This window comes from Callithrix jacchus, chromosome 22, assembly GCF_049354715.1.
Source record: "Callithrix jacchus isolate 240 chromosome 22, calJac240_pri, whole genome shotgun sequence".
In the NCBI taxonomy this organism is placed as follows: Eukaryota; Metazoa; Chordata; class Mammalia; order Primates; family Cebidae; genus Callithrix; species Callithrix jacchus.
In genome coordinates, this window is record NC_133523.1 from 43,120,071 (window position 1) to 43,136,664 (window position 16,594).

Below are 16,594 nucleotides of genomic sequence, written 5' to 3' on the forward strand. Positions count from 1 at the left end.
GAAGATTTATGGTCACAAAGAGTAGGCGGGCCACGCGAAGCCCAGGAAACGAGCAAAGAAACCAGGGGAGACGAAGACGCCTTCACAGCGCGAGAGGGGAAGAGGGGGAAGAATGAGACCACCAGGAAGAGGGAAAGGAGGGACAGGAGCTGAGGGAAGGGAGGGGACAGGAACAGTAGCCAAGGGAGAGGACTGACGGCTCATCCTTCCCGCCGTCCTGAGCAAAACCTTGAGCCCCTCCATGCCGCCGCTCCCTGCCCAGGGTCTCAGCCATTGCATCACCGTCCCTATCCAGCTCCCTTTGTGGCCACTGACTCTCACCCAAGATGTCTGCACGCCCTGTCCCGTCCAGAGGTCCCTCACTTGAGGTCTCTGTCCCTCTCTCTCTCTGTGTCTCTGTCCCTCTGTGTGTGTGTGTCTCTGTCCCTCTCTCTCTGGGTCTCTGTCCCTCTCTCTGTGTGTGTATCTATCCCTATCTCTGGGTCGCTGTCCCTCTCTCTCTGGGCCTCTGTCCCTCTCTCTCTGGGCGTCTGTCCCCCTCTCTCTCTGGGTCTCTGTCCCCCTCTCTCTCTGGGTCTCTGTCCCCCTCTCTCTCTGGGCCTCTGTCCCTCTCTCTCTGGGTCTCTGTCCCCCGCTCTCTCTCTGGGTCTCTGTCCCCCTCTCTCTCTGGGCCTCTGTCCCTCTCTCTCTGGGTCTCTGTCCCCCCCTCTCTCTGGCTCTCTATTCCCCTCTCTCTCTGGGCCTCTATTCCTCTGTCCCTCTCTCTCTGGGTCTCTGTCCCCCCTCTCTCTCTGGGTCTCTGTCCCCCTCTCTCTCTGGGCCTCTGTCCCTCTCTCTCTCTGGGTCTCTGTCCCCCTCTCTCTCTGGGCCTCTGTCCCTCTCTCTCTCTAGGCCTCTGTCCCTCTCTCTCTCTGGGTCTCTGCCCCCCTCTGTCTCTGGGCCTCTGTCCCCTTCTCTCTCTGGGTCTCTGTCCCCCTCTCTGGGTCTCTGTCCCCCTCTTTCTCTAGGCCTCTGTCCCCCTCTCTCTCTGGGTCTCTGTCCCCCTCTCTCTGGGCCTGTGTCCGCCTCTCTCTCAGTCTCTGTCGCTCTCTCTTTCTGGGCCTCTGTCCCCCTCTCTCTCGGTCTCTGTCTCCCTCTGTCTCTGGGTCTCTGTCCATCTCTCTCTGGGTCTCAGTTCTCCCGACAAGTCTCTGTCCCCCTCTTAGGATGTCTCCGTTGGTCCCTACCTTCAACTTGGACTGTATTTCCCTCGATTTCCTTCGGGCCAAAACCTGGATGTGACTAGAAACCTGGAAGGATCAACAGAGAAGCAGATTTAGGCCGCGGCTCCTGCCCTGTGCTCTGTCCCTTCTCTCCCCTCAGGTGCCTCACTGAGCTGCTGGAACAGGAAAGGTGACAAACACACTGAAGACAAGGCCAGATGCGGTGGCCTGTAACCCAGCATTTTGGGAGGCTGAGGCAGATGGATCACAAGGTCAGGAGTTCGAGACCAGCCTGGCTAACATAGTGAAACCCCATCTCTACTAAAAATACAAAAATTAGCTGGGCGTGGTGGCACATGCCTGTGATCCCAGCTACTTGGGAGGCTGAGGCAGGAGAATTGCTTGAACCCAGGGGCAGAGGTTGCAGTGAGTCGAGATTCCACCATTGCACTCTAGCCTGGGCGACAAGAGTGAGATTTTGTCTCAAAAAAAAAAAAAAAAAACCACACTGAAGATGAGCACCAACTCTGGAGCATGCCAACACAAATGTCCACAAAGGAGCTGACGAACACCACGGATCCTCCCGGGCCCATCCCACCCAGGCTTCCTTCCCTCCACCATGCTCTCTGTGGCTCCGCTGGCTCGAACGCAACTGCTAGAAAAACGATCGATCCCCACATAGGCACAGTGAGAGCACGCTAACAGACATGCTGATACAGCTCAGATGTTCGTCCCCTCCAAATCTCTTTTTTTTTTTTGAGACGGAGTCTTACTCTGTCGCCAGGCTGGAGTGCAGTGGCACAATCTCGGCTCACTGCAACCTCCACCTGGGTTCAAGCGATTCTTCCGCCTCAGCCTCCCGAGTACCTGCGACCACAGGTGCGTGCCACCACGCCCGGCTAATTTTTGTATTTTTAGTAGAGACGGGGTTTCACCATGGCCAAGCTGGTCTCGATCTCTTGACCTCGTGATCCGCCCGCCTCAGCCTCCCAAAGTGCTGGGATTACAGGCGTGAGCCACCGCGCCCGGCGTCCCCTCCAAATCTCATGCTGAAATGCGATCTCCAGTGCTGGAGGTGAGGCCTGGTGCGATCGGGTCATGGAGGCAAACCCCTCATGAATGGCTTAGCACCATCTCCTTGATGACGAGTGACTTCTCTCTCAGTTCACTCAATATCTGGTTGTTTAGGCTGGGCGCAGTGGCTCACGCCTGTAATCCCAGCACTTTGGGAGGCCGAGGCGGGCGGATCACCTGAGGTTGGGAGTTTACCAGCCTAAGACAAACATGGAGAAAGACAAACATTTCTATTAAAAATACAAAATTATCCGGGCATGGTGGTGCATGCCTGTAATCCCTGCTACTCGGGAGGCTAAGAAGTGGGAGGTGGAGGTTGCAGTGAGCCAAGATCACTCCACTGCACCCAAGCCTGGGTGACAGAGCTAGACTCCATTTCAAAAAATAAATAAACAAATATATAAATAACCCAGCCTCAGGTAATTCTTCATAGCAACGCCAGTGGACTAATGCACACACCAAGAAGACAGATGAAAGCACAGGAACTAGCTTCTTTTCTTTTCTTTTTTTTTTTTTTTCTTTTAACAGAGTTTTCGCTCCTGTTGCCCAGGCTGGAGTGCCGTAGCGCTATCTGGCTCACAGCAACCTCTGCCTCCCTGGTTCAAGCAATTCTCCTGCCTCAGCCTCCCGAGTAGCTGGGATTACAGGCATGTGTCACCCCGGCTAATTTTGTATTTTTAGTAGAGACGGGGTTTCTCCATGTTGGTCAGGCTGTTCTCAAACTCCCCACCTCAGGCGATCTGCCTACCTCGGCCTCCCAAAGTGCTGGGATTACAGATGTGAGCCACTGCGCCCCGCCCCTCCCCGCCTTTTTTTTTTTTAAGACTCAGTCTCACTTTTGTCCGTCAGGCTACAGTGCAATGGCATGATCTCGGCTCACTGCAACCTCTGCCTCCCAGGTTCAAGCGATTCTCCTGCCTCAGCCTCCTGAGTAGCTGGGATTACAGGCGCCTGCCACTACACCTGGCTAACTTTTGTATTTTTAGTAGAGACGGGGTTTTACTATGTTGGCCAGGCCAGTCTTGAACTCCTGACCTCAGGTGATCCGCCCACCTCAGCCTCACAAAGTGCTGGGATTACAGGCATGAGCCACCGTGCCGGGCCAGGAACCAGTTTCTTCCTTGAACCTGAACCTGCCCATAGGAAGATGACCCTAAGACCGGCCCATCCCAGACGGAAGCCCACAAGTCAGTTCTGAGACCTGTTTTCGAGTTCGGGTCTTCCCTGTTCTCAACTTGATGTAGCGGGCGATCAGTTCATTCCGACCTGAGGATTCAAAGAAGGAACAGAGTTAGACCTTCAGCAGAACTTCCCCACAGCAAGGACACCAGGGAAGAAGAGATAGCAAGGGTCCCCAAAGGTCTGCAGTAACTGGCTGTGGCCCCCTTCCTCAGCTACATGGAAGCCATACTGCTTGGGTTCAAATCCCAGCTCCATCACACACTAGCTCTGTGTGACCATAAGCAAATCACTTAACCTATCTGTGCCTCAGTTTCCTCATCTGTGCAATGGTGATGCTAGCGCCTACTTCAGAGTCATTGCGAGGCTGTAATAAATGTTCCCATGAGCAGCTGTCATTATTCATGGGGGGTGGGGGGCGGGGAAAAAGACAGGAGCAGACTCACCATACATCTTGCCTTCATCGGACAAAATAATTTTCCGGCGGCCGCAGGGTGGGTAGATGGCCAGGGCCTCCTGGAAGCTCTGCTCAATGTCTGGACTCCACACCCCCTCTGCATCCGGGCCCCCATCACCCCCGGCCCCCTCACTGCCACCGGTACCCTCCTCACTGCCTTCCTCACTGCCCGTCCAGCCGCTGCCATCATCCAGGGGGGCCCCAGCCCGGGGTTCCCCCATCTGGGCCTGGAGAACACAGAACTCAGCAAGCTTCCCTCGAACCCCACCCTCCAGGGTCTTGAAGCTGAGAGGGCTGGGCCTCTGGACCGCTGGGTCTGCAGGAGGGAGCTGGGGGCCTGGACTCCTGGGTCTGAGGGAGGAGGGGCTGGGGGTCTGGACTCCTGGGTCTGAGGGAGGAGGAGCTGGGGCCTGGACTCCTGGGTCTGAGAGTGGAGGAGCTGGGGCCTGGACTCCTGAGTCTGAGGGAGGAGGGGCTGGGGGTCTGGACTCCTGGGTCTGAGAGTGGAGGAGCTGAGGCCTGGACTCCTGAGTCTGAGGGAGGAGGGGCTGGGGTCTGGACTCCTGAGGCTGAGGGAGGAGAAGGAGCTGGATTCTGGGAAAGCCAAGAATGACAGTGTTCTCTGAGTTTGCAGAGGAACTTGAATTGTGATGAAGTCAACCACGTTGATTACACTAGAGTGATTACCCCAGAGGAATGCCAAGGGCCATGAGGGCTAAAGGTTAGGGTATGAACTATGGGTTGAAAAAAGACAGGAGGCAAGAGCTACTATCAGGAAAGGAGGGTGTGGTGAGACCTTCCCAGTCCCACCCCGAGAACAGGTGCGAGGATGTGAGCAGCAGCTGTGACAAGAAAGAGGGGCCCAGTAAGATTGAGAGGAGGCCTAGAGAGAGGGACAGAGACCCAGAGAGAGAGGGGGACAGAGACCCTGAGAGAGAGGGGGACAGAGACCCAGAAAGAGAGAGGGACAGAGACCCTGAGAAAGAGGGGGACAGAGACCCAGAGAGAGAGGGGGACAGAGACCCTGAGAGAGAGGGGGACAGAGACCCAGAGAGAGAGAGGGACAGAGACCCTGAGAGAGAGGGGGACAGAGACCCTGAGAGAGAGGGGGACAGAGACCCAGAGAGAGAGAGGGACAGAGACCCAGAGAGAGAGGGGGACAGAGACCCAGAGAGAGAGGGGGACAGAGACCCAGAGAGAGAGAGGGACAGAGACCCAGAGAGAGAGGGGGACAGAGACCCAGAAAGAGAGAGGAACAGAGACCCAGAGAGAGAGGTGGACAGAGACCCAGAGAGAGAGGGGGACAGAGACCCAGAGAGAGAGGGGGACAGAGACCCAGAGAGAGAGAGGGACAGAGACCCAGAGAGAGAGGGGGACAGAGACCCAGAGAGAGAGAGGAACAGAGACCCAGAGAGAGAGGTGGACAGAGACCCAGAGAGAGAGGGGGACAGAGACCCAGAGAGAGAGGGGGACAGAGACCCTGAAAGAGAGGAGGACAGACCCAGAGAGAGAGAGAGGGACAGAGACCCAGAGAGAGAGGGGGACAGAGACCCAGAAAGAGAGGGGAACAGAGACCCAGAGAGAGAGGGGGACAGAGACCCAGAGAGAGAGAGGGACAGAGAGAGACCCTGAGAGAGAGGAGGACAGAGACCCAGAGAGAGAGGGGGATAGAGAGCCAGAGAGAAAGAGGGACAGAGACCCAGAGAGAGAGGGTGACAGAGACCCAGAGAGGGGGGCAGAGACCCAGAGAGAGGGGGGAAGAGACCCAGAGAGAGAGGGACAGAGACTAAGAGAGAGAAGGGGACAGAGACCAGAGTGGGGGAGACAGAGACCCAGAGAGAGGGGGACAGAGACCAAGAGAGAGGGGGGGACAGAGACCAAGAGAGAGAGGGAGACAGAGACCCACAGAGGAGATGTTGGTGGGGAGGGGGGAAGTGGGGGACAGAGACCTAGAGAGAGAAAGAGAAAGAGATCCAGAGAGAGGGCGACAAGAGACCCAGATAGAGGGAGGGAGGCCTAGAGACGGCAGGGACAGAGACTCAGGGCAGCAGAGGCCGAGACCAGGAGAGACCCACAGAACCAGGTTGAGGGACAGGGGCGCCCTGCCATCAGGAGAGCCAGAACAAAGGGCCCAGGCGTCCCCTCCCCCAGCTTCCCACAACCCCCATCAGGGGAGGGGCCGGCCGGCCAGGGCGACTCCCCTCCGGCCCCGGGCCCCGCCCCTCTCCTCCCCTCCCCCGTGCGCCCTGGGCTCAGATCCAACTCAAGTTCCCAGCGACTTTCCGGAGGCCGGGAACAGGGAAAACTTTTTCCAATACAGTCAGATCCCGCCTCCCCGGAGGCTCCATGTCCTCCACAGCTTTCCCAGGACCCCAGAGTCCAAGCCCCCATAACCCTCCTCCCGCAGACCCTAGCAGACAAAGACCCCAGGCCAAGCCCACTGACGTTGCGGCGTTCAGGACCCCCGTAGGCCAAAATCCCAGCCCAGCCCTCCCCCATGTGGCCAGACAAAGGGACGGTGGAGCCGGGTAAGAAAGGTCCCCCTAATTTCCCGCCCCAGACCCTAAACCTACAAAGAGGCAAGAGTTAAGATCCAGAAAGCCCCGTCACCTCCCCTCGGCCACCCCAGAGACCCTCCCTTCTCCGTAAGAAGGACCAGATGCCCCCAAGATTACACACTGGGTCGTTCTCACTCCAAAGTGACACCGCGCAGACACTCGCACGCCCCACACCCCGCCAGCGCCCTCGGCCCTGCACCCGCTCCTATGCGCACGCCCAAACTCAGACCCAGCCGCAGGCACCCTAACTCCGACCAGAGTTCCCAATCCTCACTAAGGCTTGGTCTGGGGCGCAAACTCCGGGCCCCGGGCAAAAAGAGGGCGGCAAGCCGTTCGGAGAGGGTCCCGCAAACGCACGGCTCACCTCCTAACCATCCACTCCCCACCCCAACTCACACACCCCAAAGCAGGATCCCCGACTCCCGCTGGTGCCTTCCTACCTCCCGGCCAGGGGCTGGGGAGCCGCGGGCGGGCGGGGCGCTGCGAGGGAGAAAGTTGCCGGGAGCTTTGTTTGGGAAAAGTGGGAGGGACCGGAGGGGGGGCGGGCCCGGGCGGCGGACAGCGGGAAGGGGTATCCGACGGTGACAGTTTGGGGGCGGATTTTTGCTTTGGGAGAGATAAGTCTATCTTGGAGCTGGTAGGAACTCAGCATTTGGATGCTTGGGAAAGGAGCGGGTTTGGGGCTTCGGACTGCAGGTCGGAGGGAAGAGGTTGATGGGAGCCAGGAACCCCTGGTCTGAGGGAGGAGAGGCTAGGGGCTGGGACTCCTGGGTCTGGGGTAGTATGGGACTGGAAATACGGACTCCTGAGTCTGAGAAGGGACGGGGCTGGGCTTTCTGGAATCCCGGCTACCCTCTAGTGTTTGTGTATTGGGTGCCGTGGAAGTGATACGAATATAATTAATCTTTACTGTTCAGTTTCCTATGACAACAAGGTGTAATCTCAACATAGTTAAGAGTCGTGGGCAAAACCACCGGGAGTTTATTGGAGGCCCACGTAGGTGCAGATTCCTCATCCACAGGCGTTAGTGGACTAGAGGTGGCTGGCGGCTGTCCCAGGACCAGAAAGAGAGCCCTGGTGCCTTGAGGGAAGACGGCTTAGGGCCCGGTCCCTTATGGGTGAAGGGCTAGGTATTCAAAATTACGGGACTAGAGGGGGCTAGGGCCCGGACCTGGGGTCCTCAGGGAAAAGGGAACTCGGATTCCTGGTTCCCTGGAAGATGAAATAGACGACTGGATCTAGGGTTTCCGGAGAGAACGGGACTTTTTAGTGGAATCGGAGTGGGAAAACCAGACGGGACACGGAGAAAAGGCTCCCGAGACAGATACAAAATTAGAGTGAGAACTAAAAAGTCTGCTCGTCAGAGCATATAGAGCCTTAATAAATAAATAAATAAATAAATAATAAATAAAAGGGCTTCTCGGATTCCGGCGTCTCCAGCAGGAGTCTAGGACTGGAACTCCAGGTGCTAAGGGCAAGATCTGGAGAGCAGGGGCGTGGCGTTAAGCCAAGGGGCGTGGCCACCTGCGATTGGGCGGGACTCCGAAAAGAGGGCCGCAATCAGAAAAAGCAGACCAGACGGGGCTCCCAGGGCTCAGGTCAACCGACAGGGGCGTGGTCTGATTGAGTGGGCGTGGCCAGGGACTGAACTCAAGCTCTGGCTTAAGAGGTGTGGTGAACGAAGAATGGGGCGTGGCTCTGTCACCAACGGCGAGGTCGTGAAGAAGAGGCCGAGGCTCACGGGTGAGACCAGCAAGTTTGAGGCGTGGTCAAACAATAGGGGCGTGGCTAGGGTTCGTAGAGCGCAACCAAAGCTCGAGACCAGACCTGGGCTCGAGACCAGAACTGTTTGTGTTTAACAGTCCGTGGGCGGCCGGAGTGCGGGAGTCCAGTGAACGGGCTGTGGTCTAGCATAAAGGCGGAACCCAGAAGAAGGGGTGGGGCGTGGTAGAAGGTGAGGATTGAGGTCTGGTCGTGAATGTGGGCAAAAGTGAGGAAACAGACCATTAGATCTGCCCGGGCGCTGTAGCTCACACCTGTAATCCCAGCACTCTGGGAGGCCCAGGTGGTCAGATCGCTTAAGATCCGGAGTTCGAGACCAGCCTAGGCAATGTGTCAAAACCCCATCTTTACAAAAAATACAAAAATTAGCCGGGCATGGTGGTGCAAGCCTGTGGTCCCAGCTACTTCGGTGGGAGCGGGGAGGGGCTGAGGTGGGAGAATCACCTGAGCCCGGGGAGGTCGAGGCTGCCGTGAGCCGTGATTGTGCCACTGTACTCCAGCCTGGGCGACAGAGTCTGGATCTCAAAAACTAAAAAAAAATAAGAACCCAGAAGAACCGGACCTGGGAGAAGAGGGGGCCTGGCAGGGTGGAAGGTGTGGGAGTAGAAGAAAGGAGCAGTGGGGGAAATATGTGCAGTGTGGGAGTTGCCTGGACTGGGGAGGCAGCTTGGGCAAGGAGCTGGAGAGGGGCGTCTTGGGTGGGGCCATGGTCACTGTGGGGTGGTGGGAACCGTGAGGAGGTGGGGCTCTGACCCGGACCCTTGCCACAGCCTCCCCGCCTGTCCCCGCAATGCGGCACCCACTGGTCCTGCTGCTGCTCCTCTCTGCCCTGGTGAGCCCCTCCACTGCAGCACCTATCCACCATGCTGATGCCCAAGAGAGCTCCTTTGGTCTTACAGGCCTCCAAAGCCTGCTCCAAGTCTTTAGCCGACTTTTCCTGAAAGTAAGCAATGGCGGGGGGGGGGGGGCTAAGAAGAGGTTCAGGCACACAGACTGGGAGATGGTTCAGGGGGACACACAGGACAAGAGTCAATGGGACAGAGAGACAGGGCAACAGGAAGACCAAGGGATAGCAAGAGGGAAGGGGCCGAGTATGGTGGCAAATTTCTGTAATCACAGCACTTTGGGAGGCCAAGGCAGGAGGATCACTTGAGCCCAGTAGTTAGAGACCAGCCTGGGCAACATTGTGAGACCCTCACCTGTACCAAAAAAAAAAAAATTAGTCACACATAGTAGTATGCGCCTGTAACCCCAGCTACTTGGGAGGCTGAGGTGGAAGGGTCCTTTGAGCCCAGGAGATCGAGACTGCACTCTAGCCTGGGTGACAGACCAAGGACACCCTGTCCCTAAATAAATAAATATATACATGCATAAATGAGAGGAAAGGTAACAGGCAAGGAGAGAGGGAGATGGGAAAGAGACAAGAGACTGGGGAATGTCCAGGCACGGTGGCTCACACCTATAATCCCAGCACTTTGGGAAGCTGAGGTTGGCAGATCACAAGGTCAGGAGTTTGAGACCAGCCTGGCCAACATGATAAAACCCCATCTCTAAAAAAAATTAGAATTAAAAAATTTAGCTGGGTGCAGTGGTGTGCACCTGTAATCCCAGCTACTTGGGAGGCAGAGGCAGGAGAATCGCTTGAACCCGGGAAGCAGAGGTTGCAGTGAGCCAAGATCATACCACTGCACTCCAGCCTGGGCAAAAGAGTAAGACTTTGTCTCAAAAAAAAAAAAAAAGAGAGAGAGACTGGGGAAAGAGACAGGAGGAGAGAGCGTTGGGGACAGAAGAGGGGCAGGGATAATAAGGCAAAGAGACTGAGAATAGAGACGGAATAGATGGGGGATGGAGGCCAGAGGTTAGGCCTTTAGTGTCAGAATGCAGAAAGTAAAAGGGATGGGAGGGACAAGGGGCAAGGCCTCGGGGACATCCTAGAAGGGGCTGTACGGGGAGATGTGAGGTCCAGCAGCTCACCAGTCCCTCCTCCAGCCACAGGATGACCTGCTTCGGGGCATGGACAGCTTCTTCTCTGCCCCCATGGACTTCCGGGGCCTCCCTAGGAACTACCACCAAGAGGAGAACCAGGAGCACCAGCTGGGAAACAACACCATCTCCAGCCACCTCCAGATCGACAAGGTGCCTGTGCAGGGAAGCCCTTCCTGGAGTTCCCTTGGGATCCTTCCATCCTTCCATCCTTCCATCCCTCCTGCTGCAGTATCAGTTGGGAGGGATGGAGGGCAAAGGAGGAAAGCAGGTTTGCTCTCACTCTCTCATCTGATCTTCACAGGTGACAGACAACAAGACAGGAGATGTGCTGATCTCTGAGAAGGTGGTGGCATCCATCCAGCCGGCAGAGGGGAGCTTCAAGGGTGACTGGAAGGTTAGGACATGCCGTGCCCTCAGAGTGTCCAGGCCTCAACATTTTCTTTTTTTCTTTTCTTTTTTTAAAGCAGAGTCTCGGCCAGGTGTGGTGGCTCACACCTGTAATCCCAGCACTTTGGGAGGCCGAGGTGGGTGGATCATGAGGTCAGGAGTTTGAGACCAGCCTACCCAGCATGGTGAAACCCCATTTCTACTAAAAATACAAAACAATTGGCCGTGTGTGGTGGTGACCACCTGTAGTTCCAGCTACTCGGGAGGCTGAGGCAGGAAGACTGCTTGAACCCAGGAGGCGGTTGCAGTGAGCCAAGATCACCCCACTGCACTCTAGCCTTGGGGACAGAGTGAGACTCCGTCTCCAAAAAAAAAAAAAAATCAAAAAAGTAGTCAGGTGTGGTGGCATGTGCTGTGGTTCGAGCTACTCAGAAGGCTGAGGTGGGAGGATTGCTTGAGCCAAGGAGGTTGAGGCTAGAGTGGGCCCAGATCATGCCACTGCACTCTAGCCTGGGCAATAGAGTGTTTTGTTTTGAGGATATACCAAGTAAAAAATGTTCTTTTTATTATTATTTTTTTTTGGAGCCTCACTCTATTGCCCAGGCTGGAATGTAGTGGCACCATCTTTGCTCACCGCAATCTCCACCTTCCAGGTTCAAGCAATTCTCCTGCCTCAGCCACCCGAGTAGCTGGGACTACAGGCGCTTACCACCATGCCTGGCTAATTTTTGTATTTTCAGTAGAAACCAGATTTCACCATATTGACCAGGATGGTCTCGATCTCCTGACCTTGCAATCCACCCACCTCTTTAGGAGCCTTTGCCTCCCAAAGTGCTGGGATTACAGGCAAGAAAAGTTTTTTTTAATAATACAATAAATATACCTATAGTCTCTTTTCCATAAACCAGAATTTCTCAAGGTTGGCATAATTGGCACATGGGGCTGGAGAATCTGTTGTGGAGCTGCCCTGTGCATGGTAGGGTATTTGGTAACATCCCTGGGCTTTACCCACGAGAGAGAAGTAGCCTCCTGCCAGGCGAAGTGGCTCACACCTGTAATCCCAGCACTTTGGGAGGCTGAAGTGGGAGAATCACGAGGTCAGGAGTTTGAGACCGGCCTGGCCAACATAGTGAAACCTGTCTGTACTAAAAACACAAAAAAATTAGCCGGGCATGGTGGCATATGCCTGTAATCCCAGCTACTGGGGAGGCTGAGGCAGGAGAATTGCTTGAACCTGGGAGGCAGAGGTTGCAGTGAGCCGAGATCACACCATTGCACTCCAGTCCGGGCAACAGGATGAGACTCCGTCTCAAAAAAAAAAAAAAAACAGAGAGGTAGCGTCCTCACTCACACTGGTTGTAACTCCCAAAAATCTCTCCAAACTTCAATTGAGAACCCCGGCCTAGATTGAGGCTTGTTAACATTTTATCTATTTTTTTTTTTATTTTATTTTTTTATTTCTGAACCATATGACAGGAAATGGCTGACATCATGACACTTCACCCATAAATATTTCAGCAGACTCTCCAGAGACTGTATTTTCCCACAAGACCATAATACCATTTAATTTTCTTTTTTTTTTTTTTGAGACCAAGTCTCACTCTGTCACGCAGGCTAGAGCGCAGTGCCCTAATCTCAGTTTACTGCAACCTCCGCCTCCTGGGTTCAAGCGATTCTCCTACCTCAGCCTCCTGAATAGCTGGGATTAAAGGTGCATGCCATGCACTCAGCTAATTTTTGTATTTTTAGTAGAGATGGGGTTTCACCATGTTGACCAGGCTGGTCTTGAGCTCCTGACCTCAGATGATCCACCCATCTTGGCCTCCCAAAGTGCTGGGATTATAGGCGTAAATCACTGCACCTGGCCCACAGTACCATTTTCACACCCAAGAAAATGTGGCTATCAAACTGTTTTGGGATTTTTGTTTTTGTTTTTTGAAGGCGGGTCTCACTCTGTCACCCAGACTGGAGTGCTGTGGTGTGATCTCAGCTCACTGCAACCTCCTCCTCCCAAATTCAAGAGATTCTCTGGCCTCTGCCTCCAAATAGCTGGGATTATAGGCACACACCACCAAACCCAGCTAATTTTTGTATTTTTAGTAGAGTCAGGGTTTCACCATGTTGGCCAGGCTGGTCTCGAACTCCTGACCTCAAATGATCCACCACCTCAGCCTCCCAAAGTGCTGGGATGGCAGGCATGAGCCACCGTGCCTGGCCTATCAAGCTGTAAGTACAGTATTACTTCACTAGGGCCGCCGTAACGAAGTACCACAAACTGGGTGGCTCAAACAGAAATTGATGGTCCCACAATTCTGGAAGCTGAACATTGAAGATCAAGGTGTCAGCAGGGTGGTTCCTTCCGAGGCTGTGAGGGACAATCTGGTGCTTTGCTGGCCACCTATAGTGTTCTTTGGTTATGAAATCATCACCCTGATCTCTGCCTTTGTCTCCATTTGCTGTACTCCCATGTGCATTTGTGTCCGAATTTTCCCTTTGCATAAGAACACTAGTCACAGGCTGGGCGTGATGGCTCACACCTGTAATCCCAGCACTTTGGAAGGCTGAGGTGGGCAGATCACCTGAGGTTAGGAGTTTAAGACCGGCCTGGCCAACGTGGTGAAACCCCATCTCTACTAAAAATGGAAAAAGTAGCTGGCATGATGGTGTGCTCTTGTAATCCCAGCTACTCTGGAGGCTGTAGTGGGAGAACTGTCTGAATCCGGGAGGCAGAGACTGCAGCAAACCGAGATCGTGCCCCTGCACTCCAGCCTTGGCGACAGAGCCAGACCCCATCTCAAAAAAAAAAAAAAAAAAAAAAAAAGAACACCAGTTATGTTGGATTAGGGCCAAATCTAATGTCCTCTTCTTCACTAACTATATCTGCAATGACCCTAGTTCCAAATAAGGCCACCTTCTGAGGTATTAGAGGTTAGGATTTCAAAATATTAATTTGGGGAAGAAACAATGTAGTTTCTTTTTTTTGACTCTGTCACCCAGGCTGGGTGCAGTGGCATGATCTCGGCTCACTGCAGCCTCCGCCTCCCGGGTTCAAGCGATTCTCCCACCTCAGCCTCCCAAGTGGCTAGGATTACAGGCACGTGCCATCATGCCTGGCTATTTTTTGTATTTTTAGTAGAGATGGGGTTTTATCATGTTGGCCGGGATGGTCTCAAACTCGTGACCTTGTGATCTGCCCACCCTAGTCTCCCAAAGTGGTGGGATTACAGGGATGAGCCTTCGAGCCTGTTCAGAAGGAAACAATTTAACCCATAACAGTCTCCTACAGGGCTTCTGAGACCTCATCATACTAAAAGGCAGACTGATTCAGCAGGGCTGGGTGGGGTGGAACCCATTAGTTTGTATACGTCACAACAGCAGCCACCCTTTGAACTGCAAGGACCAAATAGACACTCAGTCTGTATTCAAACTTCCTCCCTTGACTCAAAGCTGTCCTTGAAAGCTTTTGATCCAGGACCAATGAAGGATCACACATTGCATTTATGGTCCTGAGTCTTCAGTAAACCCAACAGCTTTTAGTCCCAAAGTGCTTTGTACATTTTAAACTGCTACCCTCTAAACCTCAGAGAGGATTTAACCCTAAAGTGCTCTGTAATCCCAACAAGCATAATAATCCCTGAAGTGCTCTATTACCTCCCTTCTGAAAGCCCCCAAATGAATTTCCATCCCAAACCTGAATATTTTTAATCCTTAAGTGTAAACTCAAGTGCTTTGTAAACCTCAAAGAGGGCTTTTGAACCCGCAAAGCACCCTGTCATCTGCAAAGTAGGCTGAATAGGTCAGTGGGGACTGGCCATCCTGGGGTGTTGCTTGGAGTAAGAAAGGGTCTCCTTGTTCTTCCTCCCCAGGTACCCAGGATGGAGGAGAAGGAGGCCCTGGTGCCCATCCAAAAGGCCATGAACAGCTACCACGCAGAACTCCATCCCCGGGTGGCCTTCTGGATCATGAAGCTGCCACGGCAGAGGTCCCACCAGGATGTCCCTGAGGGTGGCCACTGGCTCAGCGAGAAGCGACACCGCCTGCAGGCCATCCGGGATGGGCTCCGTGAGGGGACCCGTGACGACGTTTTAGAAGAGAGGACCCAGGGCTTCTCCCACTTCAGGCTGTTCCCCCGAAAGACCCACTTACTGTACATCTTTAGGCCCTCCCGGCAGCTGTAGGGGTGGGGACCGGGGAGCACCTCCCTGTAGCCCCCATCAGATCCCACCCCAAGCACCATATGGAAATAAAAGTTCTTACTTACATCTAACCATGCCATCTCCTTTCAGGATTTATCCCCAACCCCCTGCCAACCACGCCACGGCAAAGCCCCCCAGTCCCAGCTCTGAGCATGACAGGTGGCTGTGCTAGCTCTTGCCTAAATCTCCCAGGCTTGGTTTTCTCATTCAGACATCTGTCCTCTAACCCCATCTATCCACTCAGCACCCAACCCTGTCACCTCTAGCCCTGTCTACACTCTCAACTCTCAGCTTTTTTTTTTTTTTGAGACAGGGTCTTACTCTGTCACCCAGCCTGGAGTGCAGTGGCACAATCACGGCTCACTGCAGCCTCAACCAATCCTCCCACCTCAGCCTCCCGAGTAGCTGGGGCCACAGGTGTGTGCTGCCACGCCCAGCTAATTTTTATATTATTTATAGAGATGGGGTCTCCTTATGTTGCTCAGGCTGGTCTTGAATTCCTAGGCTCAAGCAAACCTCTCACCTCGGCCTCTCAAAGTGCTGGGATTACAGGCTTGAGCCACTGTGCCTGGCCCCCAACTCTTTCACTCCAGGCCTGTCTGTCCAGTTGGCCCCTATACCGTTACTGCCATAACAAATGGGCACAAACTTGGCCACTTAAAACAGAACGCAAACAACAAACAAACAAAAAAAACACAAATGCATTACTTCCCAGATCATCGTGGTCAGAAATCCAGGATGGCTCCACCAGCCCCCACCTGAGCTCTCATTGGAAGGCTCTGGGAAGAAGTTGCTTTCAAGCTCATTCAGATTTTCAGCAGAATTGAGTTCCTGGGCTTGTGGGACTGAGGTCCCCGCATTCTCAGTGGCTGTCTGTGGGTAATCCCCCATATAGGCACCAAGGAATGAGAGGTAAGCAGAACCCTGGCACAGTTAGGGCTTGAAGAATATCTCACTTTATAGTGTTACTATAAAAAGAGCCCTGGGTCCTCTCTTCTAAAACATCTAAATAGTGTCAGCTATTTCCTTTTATGTAATCCTTTATATAATCATATATTAGTTTATAGAATCAGGGCTTGTAGAATCCCTTTATATAATGCTCTATATATAATCATATAATAGTTGATAGTATGAGTGCCTAAAGAATATTTCCCTACATATACACCTACAATTATATCTTAGTTCATAATCGGAGGAATGCCTGGAGTGGACACAGTACAGAGCACAAATTAAGGAATAAGCAGCTTATAATCAGAGGAATGCCTAGAGCAGACACAGTGCAGAGCATGATTTAAGGGACAAACAGTTATGCCAGGACAAGAATCCATGGCCCAGGCAGCAGCGTTCAGTATCGTAAAGATACCTGCTGTATGGCAGGCTTGGGGCGAGAGCCACTCCTCCTGATCAAGGAGTTGTAGGATCTTGCTCCAGTTCTTGTGGAAGGCTGCCCTCAGAACGGCAATCCACCTTGGTGACTGTGTACTTACCAGCTCTTAAAGCATCTTCCCATAGAACCCATTGGAAGCTGCCAGAAGGTGGCAGTTGTAGGGCACGTTGGGAGCCAGATGTAAGGCTGATGGCCCCACAGGGTCGTGGGGTGAGCCTTATGCTGTGCTGAGGCACAGGATCCGAGAAATAAAGAGATAGGACACAGAAGTACAAGGAAAACGCAGCTGGGCTTGGGGGGCCACGCCACCTATAAGCAGAGTCAGGCGAGGCCCCAAATGTCCAGAAGCATGAGTATTTATTGTGCATAGGTTAGGGGGCAGGGCA

At 53.8% G+C, this 16,594-nt stretch overlaps 2 protein-coding genes across 21 annotated transcripts in view; one reads left to right on the forward strand and one right to left on the reverse strand.

Annotated features, from left to right (window-relative positions):
• TEAD2 (TEA domain transcription factor 2) overlaps positions 1–16,594 on the reverse strand; it is a 48,029-nt gene that overhangs the window by 16,307 nt on the left and 15,128 nt on the right. For 6 of the 18 annotated variants that reach the window (XM_054249338.2, XM_035287092.3, XM_035287089.3 and 3 more), the window contains exons 1-4: positions 6,911–6,936; positions 3,902–4,139; positions 3,478–3,542; positions 1,227–1,289 (exon numbers count right to left, since the gene is read on the reverse strand). In XM_054249338.2, coding sequence (XP_054105313.1) covers positions 1,227–1,289; positions 3,478–3,542; positions 3,902–4,133 — 360 coding nt within the window. In that variant the 5' untranslated portion in view covers positions 4,134–4,139; positions 6,911–6,936. Of the gene's footprint in view, positions 1–1,226; positions 1,290–3,477; positions 3,543–3,901; positions 6,937–16,594 lie in introns of those variants that run through there. The other 12 variants (XM_078359413.1, XM_078359410.1, XM_035287088.3 and 9 more) reach the window with 6 other exon arrangements.
• DKKL1 (dickkopf like acrosomal protein 1) lies at positions 7,014–14,892 on the forward strand. 3 transcript variants are annotated; one of them, XM_078359415.1, is made up of 6 exons: positions 7,014–7,107; positions 8,138–8,213; positions 9,023–9,195; positions 10,242–10,388; positions 10,540–10,632; positions 14,492–14,892. In XM_078359415.1, exons 2-6 carry the CDS (start codon positions 8,156–8,158, stop codon positions 14,801–14,803), a joined length of 783 nt encoding a protein of 260 aa, XP_078215541.1. In that variant the 5' UTR covers positions 7,014–7,107; positions 8,138–8,155; the 3' UTR covers positions 14,804–14,892. The 3 variants fall into 3 exon arrangements, with proteins under 3 accessions (XP_078215541.1, XP_035142996.1, XP_078215542.1); XM_035287105.3 differs by lacking the exon at positions 7,014–7,107 and having other exon boundaries at positions 8,117–8,213; XM_078359416.1 differs by lacking the exons at positions 7,014–7,107; positions 8,138–8,213 and adding an exon at positions 8,331–8,424.